Below are 13172 nucleotides of genomic sequence, written 5' to 3' on the forward strand. Positions count from 1 at the left end.
GACAGAAAATAAACAAACAAATGTGTAATAGGTAAGGATGTAACAAAGTCAAAAGACAATTTAAGAGAGGGAAGAATTGCTTTGTAGATATCCATGAAAGGGTTGAAAATGGTATCCTAAATACCAGTTTAGATTTTTAGAAAAGTAGGGGGGAATGATGTAGGCAGGCAGAGAGGATAAAATTAATTAGAATTGTGAGCTAGAAGGCCACACCTTCACCACGTCCCCTGTGTGATCTCGTTCCCCTATCTGACCCCAGCTGGATGCTGCGTGACCACGCCCCTTTGGAAGTGGGTAAAAGACCTGGGACCCGGTGGGCCCAGCCCTTATTCTCCCTTGCTGCCCTGGATCCACTTGCTGTCCCACGCCTTCGGCCTTCGGGGCGTGTGGCCTTGGGCCGCCCGTGGTCTCTTCGCCTTCCCCTCGCTGCTCGTGCTAAGCGGCTTGCGGCTGCTCATAACCAAACGCTCACTGCAAGTGGCTCTCGGACGGCTCTCTGCTCAGTATGGACCCCAACTTAATTTCCGGACTTTTCCTTCTGCCTTAAAGCCCTCAGTCCCCTATGTATTTCTCTCACTAAATAAAATGCTTAAAAACTTAAAAAAAAAACCTACTTTAAGGACTAAGTTGAATGTATATTCTTTTTCCTCACTTAGAGGCAGCCAGTAAGTGGTTGGATTTTAAAATAGGGGAAAACATGCGGAGAAATTTGATTCAAATTTCACCTTTGAAACATATTTTTGACCTATTTCTCTATTGTTATTTAATGTATCCTGGTTGTACTTTCTTCATTCATAAAATTAAGGCAATCATACCCAATCAATTATTACGCACTAATTCACTCATTAAGAATGTGCTGAACATCCAGTATATGTGATCCCATGCGAGGCATGGGGAAAGTCACAACGTTGCTCCCTCACGGAGGCATCGCTGAGCCTAACATGAGATGGCGTTCAGACAGTCCTTTGTGCAGTGCCTGCCTGTTTATGTGGAGTTACATTACGTATGCCTCCACTCTGAAGAACTCGTCTTTTGCAGGTAGAACTTACAGCTTCCAGAGTGGTCTTAAGTGAGCCTCTCGTGAGCCCTGAGTTGAAAGCGAAACTCACGGATCGGGGTGAGAGCTCGGTTTCCGGCTTCATCAGGAGCACGCTCTGGTCGACGGCACGGAGGGCGCAGAGCGAGAGAGGAGAGGCTGTGACCTTCAGGTGCGCGTCTGAAGCTGGCAGGCTCTGGGCTGAGAGGAAACTCAAATGCACCTGTAGAGAAGATGGAACGAGAGCAGCAACCCTTCCAGTTATTATCTCAAACCCCTATTCGACTTCCTTTCTCTTTCTCCATCTCAGGTTGGGATTAAGAGATTAATCATGCTAGGTACTACCAAATAAGCATCTCTGGAATAACCTGGGAATGGCCTTACAGTTAACCCAGGCTTCCCACTCCTTATCTAACTGGTGGAATATAAGTTGATTTGATCATGTTGAAATGGAATCCAGAATGAGATTGAAAACACAGGTGCGAACCATGCTGGAGCGGATCCCCTGCGCTGCATTTTCCTGGTGAATTTGCTCCACCCCTGAGTTCTACTCCACTTGGCATTGTTAGTCTTCTGAACTTTTAAACCAGTGTGGTACTGTCTGCTGTGCTTAGGGGTTTATTGGCCTATAAAAATTAGACTACTAATATGCATTTTAAATCAATTGTTTCAGAAAGTGCAAAGAACTGTGACTATAAATAACTAAAGCAAGAAAATAGAAGATTCGAGAAATTTTTTTCAGAAATATTATTCTTTTTTGGCTAGTAGAAATTCATTGGTGAATGAATCCATCGGCTCCTCCTTTCATGCAGAACTTTTTTTTTTTTTTTTTTTTTTTTTTGGACAGGCAGAGTGGACAGTGAGAGAGAGAGACAGAGAGAAAGGTCTTCCTTTTCCATTGGTTCATCCCTCAATGGCCGCTGCGGCCGGCACACTGTGCTGATCCAAAGCCAGGAGCCAGGTGCTTCTCCTGGTCTCCCATGCTGGTGCAGGGCCCAAGCACTTGGGCCATCCTCCACTGCACTCCCGGGCCACAGCAGAGAGCTGCACTGGAAGAGGAGCAACCGGGACAGAATCCAATCGGGCACTCAGACCGGGACTAGAACCCAGGGTGCCGGCGCCACAGGCAGAAGGATCTGAAGCCAATGCCACAGCTCAATAGGCTAGTCTTCCGCCTGCAATGCCGGCACCCCTGGGTTCTAGTCCCGGTTGAGGCGCAGGATTCTGTCCTGGTTGCCCCTCTTCCAGTCCAGCTCTCTGCTGTGGCCCGGGAAGGCAGTGGAGGAACTTCATCTGAGTCTCCCACATGAGTGCAGGTGCCAGGACTTAGCCATCTTCTGCTGTTTTCCTAGACCATTAGTAGGGAGCTGGATGGCACCAGTGCCCATATGGAATGCCTGTGTTGCAGGAGGCAGCTTAACTTGCTGCGCCACAGTGCAGCCCTCAACCCTCTGCCTCAACCCTCTGAGGGAAAGTTTGGGGAGCACTGTGTGGTGGCCTTTTATTGGCCATAATTTCCTTATTTTCTATACCTCAAAAAGGGAGAAGAACAAAAGGCCGTGTTTAAACAAAGCAACCCACCTTGTTGGCAAAACAGTCTTCAATCTCCAGTTTCTCAGTGTCTGCGACAATCTCTCCATCAGGTAAAACAGCATAGACGACCAAGTGGGCTGTGGGCGCAATGTCCGGCTCCACGCGGAAGGAGAAGGAGAACACCCCAGTCACTGGGGAGAAAGAAAGTTCGACACAGTTTAGGAAGGGGATTCTCAATTTCACACACAAGAGCTTCTCGGGTTACTTAACTGATCCCATTTTGAGGGTAATGAAGAGAAGACTTCCATGTATACAACTGCACATATAGTGGAGTTCAGTAAAGATCGGCTGAAGTAAAGAAGTTTTTCCTAAATGATACATATTTGATTGTCCTCTTCCTTGGCTTAAAACATTCAGTACATGTCTCTATTTTTAAATTAACAAAAAAAAGTAGTCAAGAACCAAGAAAGGAGAGAACTTCTAGACACACACAAGTTTTATGTGTGTTGAAGGGCAAAACAAAGACCGAAACAGAGTCTCTCCCTTCAGGCCACAGGCAGAGAAAAGAAGTCGACAAAAATAATGACACACAAAGCATATGAGCCCTTGATTTTTATAAAAAGAATGCTGCATATTTATCTTAGTGTTTTCTGACTGCATTACATATCACTTATGTAACATACCTGTTTGACATTTTTTATAAATGTTCTAAGTTTGTAGAAAAAATATTCTTTATAAACTGTATATTTGCTGTAATCTTGAGAGATTTGAGGGCTGCTTAAGCATGAAAACACTCCAAAAAATTAGCACAGTCAAAATGAGTTGAAAATGATAATGCTAAAAACATATGAAGGTAGATTTCTGGACAGAATTAAACAGAGGCAGGATTTAGTTTTGTTAGGAAGCTGCAAGAAAATGGTTGCTACACTGGAGTATTTAAATTTGCATTCAGGTTCCTAGAAGTCAAAGACAAACAGAGAAACAGCTGTTCATGTAATCATTAAATAAAATGCAATGGAGTTTTTTCTTGCATAGCGAGAGGTATCTTTCTCTTGTTCCCCAATCTCCTACTCGTTGGCACTCAATTCACAAAGAATTTAGACTTTGCTAGAGAAGTTAATTTTTAAGACACTGCTTCACTGAGCAGTTTGTTTTTCATGTTATTGGGAAAACTTTACCTGCTCTCAAAAATTTAATATAATATCCAATCACATAAATTCAATGATTAAATGGAAATTTTGAGTGAATGTTTTATATTTGAATGAAGGTATTCATATTTCATGCTTTTACAAACAGTAAGAAAATGCTTAGAGAATTTATGACCCTATATTGTGTGCTTTTATAAACAGTAAGAAAATACTTTGAGAATTTATGGTCTAGACTTAAGACAAATTAATGGCAAGCTGGGGTTTAGAGTGGCAGCTTTTGGACCTTTCTTGTGGATGTGGTAGTTTCAGGCTGGCTGGAAAAGGGAACAACTTGGGGGAAATGCTTTCAATAGTATAGTTAGGGGAAAATCTGAAATTTTGAAAAATAGAAATTCATTAATATTTTTAATTAAAACTGAAACTCATTGGTAATAAAATGCTGCAATTAAGTTTTATACGACTGTTTCAAAGACAGGTTGAGTTAGATGACTAATTAAAAGTCAGTGAAGTCAGTGTTCAGCGGCGAATGTTGTGGCACAGCTGGTTAAATCTCTGCTTGGGACAACTGTATCCTATACTGGAGTCCCTGGAATCCAATCCCGCCTTCACTTTTCTTTTTTTTTTTTTTCTTTTTTTTTTTTTTTTTAGATTTATTTACTTGCTTGAAAGTCAGAGTTACAGAGAGGCAGAGGCAGAAGGAGAGAGAGAGAGAGAGAGAGAGAAAGATAAAGAGTCTTTCATCCACTGGTTCACTCCCCAAGTGAAAGCAACAGCTGGAGCTGGGCCTTTTTGAAAACAGGAGCCAGGAGCTTTTTCCAGGTCTCCCAGGTGGGTGCAGGGACCCAAGGACTTGAACTATCTTCTGCTTTCCCAGGCCATAGCAGAAACCAGGATCAGAAAAAAAGCAGCCGGGGCTAGAACTGGTGCCCATATGGGATGCCGGCATTGCAGACAGTGGCTTTACCCACCATGCCACAGCACCGGCTCCCCCACCTCCACTGCTGATTCAGTTTCCTGCTAATGCACACCCTGGAAAGCAGCAGATGATGGCCCCAACACTTGAGTCCCTGCCACCCACATTGGAGATTTGGATAGAGTTCTCATCTCCTGTCTTCAGCCTGACACAACCCTGGATGTTGCAGGCATTTGATGAGTGAACCAGAAAGAGGATGATCTCTTTTTCTTCCTCTGTCTGTTGCTCTGCCTTTCAAATAATTAAATAAATTAACTTTTCAAAAAATCAGTTTCCATTTGGAAAATGTCACAGAATGCTTACGTGTAATGTTTGTTTGATGCCATGTTGATCTATTTGAGTAAAAAGTGATAATGGTCACTTGGAAAAATAGACTCAGGAGATTCTTCTCAGCATGGCTTTTTTTATTATTTTTTATTTGTTTATTTTTTTGATGGGTAGAGTGGACAGTGAGAGAGAGAGAGAGAGAGAGAGAGAGAGAGAGAAGTCTTCCTTTTTCCGTTGGTTCACCCCTCAATGGCCACTGCGGCTGGCGCGCTGCGGCCGGCACACCGCGCTGATCCGAAGGCAGGAGCCAGGTGCTTATCCTGGTCTCCCATGGGGTGCAGGGCCCAAGGACTTGGGCCATCCTCCACTGCACTCCCTGGCCACAGCAGAGAGCTGGCCTGGAAGAGGGGCAACCGGGACAGAATCTGGCGCCCCAACCAGGACTAGAACCCGGTGTGTGGCACCGAAGGCAGAGGATTAGCCTATTGAGGCATAGCGCGGGCCAGCATGGCTTTTATTGAGTTGAGCAAGCTGAGACATTTTCCAAGGTATCAGTTTTCCCACTTGCAAGATAAAGAAATTGAACTACTGCATCTTAAGTTCTTCCTTAGCTTTTCCACTGGGATGTTTAAGAAGAAATGGAATTTATTATGAATTCTAAGTGCTAAAACAGAAAAACAGTTTCTGGTGTCTCTACTAGACCGAACATCTTGAGGCCGTGCTTTATTTTGCTTTCATCCAGAATTCTTATTGCACAGATGTTTCAAGACACAGCCTATGCCCTCTTCAGATATAGTCCTCATGGGGAAACTGTTTCACATTTGCCCTCTCAGAAGTTGTAAACAAATATATTTCCTAGACCATTAAACTATGTATTACCTATCCATTGTGTGCCAGGTATTAATACAAGAATTGGAGTATTAGAGACAAAAATTTTTTTGAATTATTAAAATACATATTCTTCATTTTTTCCATCTTTGGGTATATGGGTGTTTTGATCTTTCCAAATGTGCTCCATTAATAAGAGCTATGTTAGTCAAGTGGTAGTCAGAAACATTCAAATGAACCAATACAAGGAAAAGAAACGTATCAGAGCACGTTTTTATGAGATTTACATTGGGAACAATGTGACTAGTAAATAGACTAACTGTAGTTACATTCTTATAAAATACTTCTGTGCTTGACTTTTCATGAAAAGCTCCTTTCTTCCCAGGATAATAGAAGCTAATAGACACTTATGATTAAAGAAATCCAAAAGGAAAGTGTGCTCTAAGATATAGAAATGGCACCATCCAATTTGACTTGAATGGCATGTAGAGAACACTGCAGTCAGCAGCGGCGTATGCACACTGGGAAATCCACCACAACAGACGGCATTCTTAACCATCATATTCCAACTCGTGTGTCAGAAAACAAGAAAGAGCTCGCTCAAAACCTCAGCTTCAACATGAAGAAACTAGACAAAGAGGCCATTAAATGCAAAGTTTGAATTTTCTATCACTTCTTGAGTGATTTTTGATAGTGAATGTCTTTTAAGACTTTGCCCATTTCTCCAAATTATCTGACTTATTGACAAAAAAATAGCCCATCTATTCTTTTGTCACTTTAAAATATCTGTACTATCCATAGACATAGCAATTTTTTTCATTTGGATACTCACAATTTATGTCTTCTCTTTATTTCTTCTTCAGTCTGGCTAGAAGCTTACTAATTTTACTGGTGTTTCAGTCAAATAGTTCTATGTTTCATCAATTTTGTATTTATTTTATTGCTTATTTGCCATGATATCTACTGATCTTTAAGAAGTATTTTTTCTTACCTTATGGTGAGGATATAAATGATGAGTATACAAAATGAAAGAATTACTTTATCTGTAGATAGTACAGATATTTTTAAACTACAGAGGAAGTAATAGCAAATTTAAATTGTACTTTACTTAATAAAATATATTTGCAATTAGATCCTGTTAACAAAGAAAATTCTATTCCCTGATGGCTTTACTGGTAAAGCTACCAAATATTTAAGACAAAGAATAATGAATATTCGAGAAAATCAAAGAGGAAGGAATATTTGCCATTTGATTCATCGGTCTTGTTTTAAGTTAATAGCAAACCTAGGCTAAGAAGAAACTTGTATATTAATACCACTTATGAATACAGTAATACAAAGTTTAAAGAAAATTTTAATGGATTGAATCCAATGATAAATTAAAATGATACTATATTAAGTGTTTTTTAATCCCAAAACTGCAATGTTAGTTTAATGTTAGATCAATTTAATTTACCATGTTAACAAATGATAAAAGGGAAAAAAAGATTACATTTATAGATATATACAAAATAAAGCTGTTAAAAATAAGATTAAAAAATACAGGCAGAAAAGTAGCCTCAAAGGGGGCCAGGAGAAATTTACTTATGAGTGAAAAAATGAATTTATTTTATTTCACTATTAGTTGAAGAATTTTGAGCAGCATTGATAGATAAGGCCTAGATTGCTTGAATAGACTGTTAGCAGAAGTATGAATTCCAAATTTATAGGAAGGGCTCAAAATAAAGTGGAAAGACCGGTAGATAAGACATGTATTACAATGGCGAATATCTAAATAGTTATAAACAAGTTGTTGGTACAAATGTGGGCATTAAAAATTCTAGTCCCAGTTTGGGTGCCAGATTCTGTCCCGGTTGCTCCTCTTCCAGTCCAGCTCTCTGCTGTGGCCAGGGAGTGCAGTGGAGGATGGCTCAAGTGCTTGGGCCCTGCACCCGCATGAGAGACCAAGAGGAAGCACCTAGCTCCTGGCTTCGGATTGGCGCAACGCGCCGGCCATAGTGGCCATTTGGGGGGTGAACCAACGGAAGGCAGACCCTTCTCTCTGTCTCTCTCTCACTGTCTAACTCTGCCTGTCCAAAAAAAAAAAAAAAAAAAAAAAAAAGAAAAAGAAAAAAAAAATTCTGCCTGAGTGAGTTCTGGGGAGGACTGGAGGAAAAAGGACTGTGGTTATATAGTGGCAGAAAGTGTAGCTGAATTTCACCCATTAGACAGTGAATTTCAACAAGAAACATTTAAAAAGAAGTGTGAAAGGTGCAGCCTGACTTCTTCCTGCTGCCTACCGCAAACTTCAAGAGGAAAGAGATAAATTGCAGAAAGAATTATTGATCAAGAAGGAACCAGGACTTGATAACTTAGAAAATTCTCAGCTTATCCAGATTGTAAAAATAATACAGTTTTTTCCTAAGATTTATTTTTTATTTCTTTGAAAGAGTTGAGAGAGATCTTCCATTGACTAGTTCAATCCCCGAATGGCCACAACATCCGGGGCTGAGCCAGGCCAAAGCCAGGAGCCCAGAGCTTCTTCTGGGTCTCCTACGTGGGTATAGGGGTCCAAGGACTTGGGCCATCCTCCTCTGCTTTCCCAGACAGAGTATCAGGGAACTAGATTGGAACTGGAACAGGCAGTTCTTGAACTAGCACCCAGATTGAGATGCCAGCTTCACAGGTAGAGGCTTCACCTGCTACACCACAACACCAGCCCCTCAAAATAATATAGTTTTTAAAAAGAAAAACAGAAGGACCTTTTACTGGTAGGAAATTGAGCCAGGCTGTGACTAGAAAACCTTTTGCTAGTATCTCAGAGACATAAAAATGTCAGAGTATTCAGTCACAAAAATTAGCACCATTTGCTTATAAGATAGGAAATCTGAGTATTAAGTCACGAATTTTCCCCTTCAATATCTCTCTTTAAAGAGATAAAATGTGAGACTAACAGATCATTTTATTCATCTCAGCAAAAGCCAGAATGGGAGACAGAATTATCCTGGAAAGATCTTTGAGGAAGTATTTTGTTTGATGAATGAATCCTGTGACACACGGGAGACTTACTTGGTTCTAAGGAAATTCACTCTAAAGGAAACTCCTTGGACTAAAAGTGACAAAGACCCCATCAAATGAAAGAAGAATGTCAGACCTCTATTAGACAGACAAGAAACTGCCAATAAATCTGTCTGGCTACAAGCACATGCCATCCTTCATGAAAAAGGAGGAATGAAATTTCAGAATGGAGTCTTGTGTCCAGAGGGCTGAGACTGGAACCCAAGAGGATTATTCTCAAATATGGAAATCTAATGGGCCGGCGCTGCGGCTCAATAGGCTAATCCTCCACCTAGCGGCGCCGGCACACCGGGTTCTAGTCCCGGTTGGGGCGCCAGATTCTGTCCCGGTTGCCCCTCTTCCAGGCCAACTCTGCTGTGGTCCAGGAGTGCAGTGGAGGATGGCCCAAGTGCTTGGGCCCTGCACCCCATGGGAGACCAGGAGAAGCACCTGGCTCCTGCCTTCGGATCAGCGCGGTGCGCTGGCCGCAGTGCGCCGGCCGCGGCGGCCATTGGAGGGTGAACCAACGGCAAAGGAAGACCTTTCTCTCTCTCACTGTCCACTCTGCCAGTAAAAAAAAAAAAAAAAAGAAGAAGAAAAGAAAAGAAAGAAATCTAATGTTGTTTGCCCTGGATTTCACGGCTTCTTGGGACTAATGACTGTTTTTGCCCCAAGTTAGATACCCAGGACCTCATAAACAATTTAGGTGACTGAGTTGATAATATTTTGGGTTTTTGAGCTAATGAGATGTACTTGAGTTTTTTTGTGTAATTTCAATCATTGTTGTAATGGATTTAGACTTTGAAGAATGTTGGATAGGGTGAATGCATTTTGCATTTGGGATACTTGTGTATTGAGGGAGTGGACAGAGGAAAGAATGTGGTAACAGATTCATGTCCTCTGAATGTTTGCTCTCAGAAGCCTATGACTTGGAAGGCTCCAAGATGGCAGAATGGGGAGGGAGCGCACTGATAGTCCGGGAAAAGATAGTTTAATAAAAGTGGAGATACTGTAGTTTCAGGGAAGAGTTAGAGAAAAAACCGCAGAGGAAACTCTTCCAGAACTAGTGGGACACAGAGGAGCTACGTGGAGGGCACGGGCACTCACAGCTCGGGACCCCAGCTGCTGAGTCTATGCACCAGGGCTGGAAAGGGAGATAATTGAAAATGAATCTTGATGTGAATGGGAGGGGAGAGGGAACAGGAGATGGGAGGGTTGCCGGTGGGAGGAAAGTTATTGGTGGGGGGGAAGTCACAGTAATCCAAAAGCTGTACTTTGGAAATTTATATTTATTAAATAAAAGTTTTTTTTTTTTTTTTTTTAAAAGAAGCCTATGACTACTTTGTTTGATAAAAGGGCCTAGGCAGATGAGATCAAATTAACGACCTTGTGATGTGAGGACTACTATCTTGGATTGTTTGGGTTGGCCAGTGTAGTTACAAGTATTTTAACAGGAAGACAAAAAGATGAGAGAGATTTGAAGATGATATGCTGCTGGTTTTGCAGATGGAGGAAGGACTCACAAACCAAGGAACGTGGAAAGCCTGTAGAATGCTAGAAAAAGAGCCAGCGTCACAGCTCACTAGGCTAATCCTCCGCCTGCAGCGCCGGCACCCTGGGTTCTAGTCCCTGTCTGGGGACTGGATTCTGCCTCCGTTGCTCCTCTTCCAGTCCAGCTCTCTGCTGTGGCCCGGGAAGGCAGTGGAGGATGGCCCAAGTGCTTGGGCCCTGCACCCCATGGGAGACCAGAAAGAAGCACCTGGCTCCTGGCTTCAGATCAGCATAGCGTGCTGGCTGTAGCAGCTATATGGGGTGGGGGGGTGGGGGGGGAGGAACCAACGGATGGAGGACCTTTCTCTCTGTCTCTCTCTCTCACTGTCCACTCTGCCTGTCTGAAGGGAGGAGAGAACCTCCACTTTGACTATGACCTTGTCTAAACAAGATAAGAATCGGAGAACTCAGAGGGCTTCCATAGCCTTGGAAACTCATGACTGGAGCATAGGGAGACTACTGATGCCATAGACAGGAGTGTCAATTGGTAAAGTCAACAACAGGAGTCACTGTGCACTTACTCCTCATGTAGGATCTCTGTCCTTAATGTGCTGTGCATTGAGATTTAATGCTATAACGAGTACTCAAACAGTATATTTCACTTTGTGTTTCTATGGGGGTGCAAACTGTTGAAATCTTTACTTAATGTATACTAAACTGATCCTCTGTAAAAAAAAAAAAGAAAGAAAAGAAAAAAGAAATTATCAACTCCCAACTTGACTCTCACTGGGATTAAACATGACAATAGGTCTGATCTGATTTCATCATCATTAAAAAAAATCATCTATTATTTTTCACTTTATGTTTCTGTGTGGGAGCAAACTGTTGAAATCCTTACTTAATGTATACTAAGCTGATCTTCTGTATATTAAGATAATCGAAAATGAATCTTGATGTGAATGGAAGGGGAGAGGGAGTGGGAAAGGGGAGGGTTGTGGGTGGGAGGGACGGTATGGGGGGGAAGCCATTGTAATCCATAAATCGTACTTTGGAAATTTATATTCATTAAATAAAAGTTAAAAAAAATGCTAGAAAAAAAAGAAACCAGAGGCTGCTCTGGAGCTCCAGGAGGAATGTACACCTGCTGAACCCTTGATTTTAGCCCAGTGAGAATATGGCTGAGAAAACTATAATAGATTTGTAATGTTTTAAGCCAGTAAATGTGTGATAATTTGTCACAGCGTTAAAGGAGATTAATTAACAAATATGAGAAGACTTTTAAAGTTTGTGGAATAATGAGATTGAAAGACAAGTTTACTTCAGTACCAAAAAATGTGATGTCCATGTGTAATTTTTTTATAGCTTACATTTTCCATGAACTTTTTCAAGACCCCTGATTTATAAAGTAGAATTTTTCTTTGGTTATATTGCTGCATTTTCAACTGTTTTCTGAATTTTAAAAACATTTAATTATAAAGTGGGTGTGTTTTACTTTAAGCATATAATTTAAAATGTTGAAATGCTATAGAAAGAAGAAAAATCCTGGATGGCTAAAATAAACCCAATAGGCCACCCAATTTGTCAGCTTCCCCATCTATGGATGACAACATTAATGACCACTTCTTTACTGTAAAAAAAGTTCCAAGTTGCTAATTATTTTTCAGGATTTTACAAGACTAGGGAAAAAGAAAGGAAATCTCAGAAATACTTACTGTTGCCTTGTGTAATAGACAACACATGGATTCCTGATTTAGAGATAACTCCTCTTGCTTTGATCTGAAGACAGAAGGAAATATATTCATTCATTATTATTGTTTGATCATACATATTGACCTTACTTTAAGGTATTCATAATATATACAAAACAATAACCTTACTACTACAATCCAGAAGTTATCACTAAATTTCCCTTCTAATATTTTCTATATGTGTATTTATATACTTTGAATAACAAATATGTAATTTTACCATGTCTAACTATTTTGTTTATAATAGCATTTCTGTTACCTATGTTTCAGATTTAAATTTTGTTTCAATAACTATTTTAAGCACCTCCTGTATGTAAAGCAATGTATAATGGGAGACAGCATTTTGGCACAGCAGGTTAAGATGTCCCTTGCTATTCCAGCACCCCATATCAATGCATCAGTTTGAGTCCTGGCTGTTCCACTTCCAATCCAGCTCCCTGCTAGCAAGGAAAGTAGCAGAAGATGACCCAAGTACCTGAACCCCTGCCACCCACGTGGGAGACCCACATGAAGTCCTGTGCTCTTGACTTCAGCCAGCAGGCCATTGCAGCCACCTGGGGAATGAACCAGCATATAGAAGATCTCTTTCTCTCCCTCTCTCTCCCTCTCTCTCATTTTCTGTGTAACTGCCTTTCAAGTAAATGCTTTTTAAAGAAGCAATATATAGTAAAAGCAGATACAAAATATTCTCTATTACTACCTCTTTAATAAATACATTACTGAACATTCTTTATATTCCAGCCACTGTAATAAATAATTTAATTTTAATTTGCATAGTAAATCCATAAAGTAATATCCCCAATGTTTATTCTTTCTCTCTTTTTTTGGAAAGATTTATTTTATTTATTTGAAATGCTGAGTTATGGGGAGTGGGGGGAGGAGACAGAAAGAAAAAGAGATCTTCCATCTGCTGGTTCACTCCCCAAATGGCCACAATGGTTAGGGCTGAGTCAGGCCGAAGCCAAGGGCCTGAAACTCCATTCAGATTCCCAAAAGGATGTCTGGGGCCCAAGCACCTGGGCCATTCTCCTCTGCTCTCCCAGGCATATTAGCCTGGATCAGATGTGGAACAGCTGAGACTCAAACCAATGCTCTGATTTTGAATGCTGTTG

General features: G+C 41.1%; 1 protein-coding gene across 1 annotated transcript in view; it reads right to left on the minus strand.

The window, feature by feature from the left end:
* LOC100352842 (pregnancy zone protein) overlaps positions 1-13172 on the minus strand; it is a 73586-nt gene that overhangs the window by 33169 nt on the left and 27245 nt on the right. The window contains exons 13-15 of the mRNA XM_051850129.2: positions 12025-12088; positions 2618-2760; positions 1110-1259 (exon numbers count right to left, since the gene is read on the minus strand). Of these exons, the coding sequence (XP_051706089.2) occupies positions 1110-1259; positions 2618-2760; positions 12025-12088 (357 nt within the window). The remainder of the gene's footprint in view (positions 1-1109; positions 1260-2617; positions 2761-12024; positions 12089-13172) is intronic.

Source organism: Oryctolagus cuniculus, chromosome 9 (assembly GCF_964237555.1).
Source record: "Oryctolagus cuniculus chromosome 9, mOryCun1.1, whole genome shotgun sequence".
In the NCBI taxonomy this organism is placed as follows: Eukaryota; Metazoa; Chordata; class Mammalia; order Lagomorpha; family Leporidae; genus Oryctolagus; species Oryctolagus cuniculus.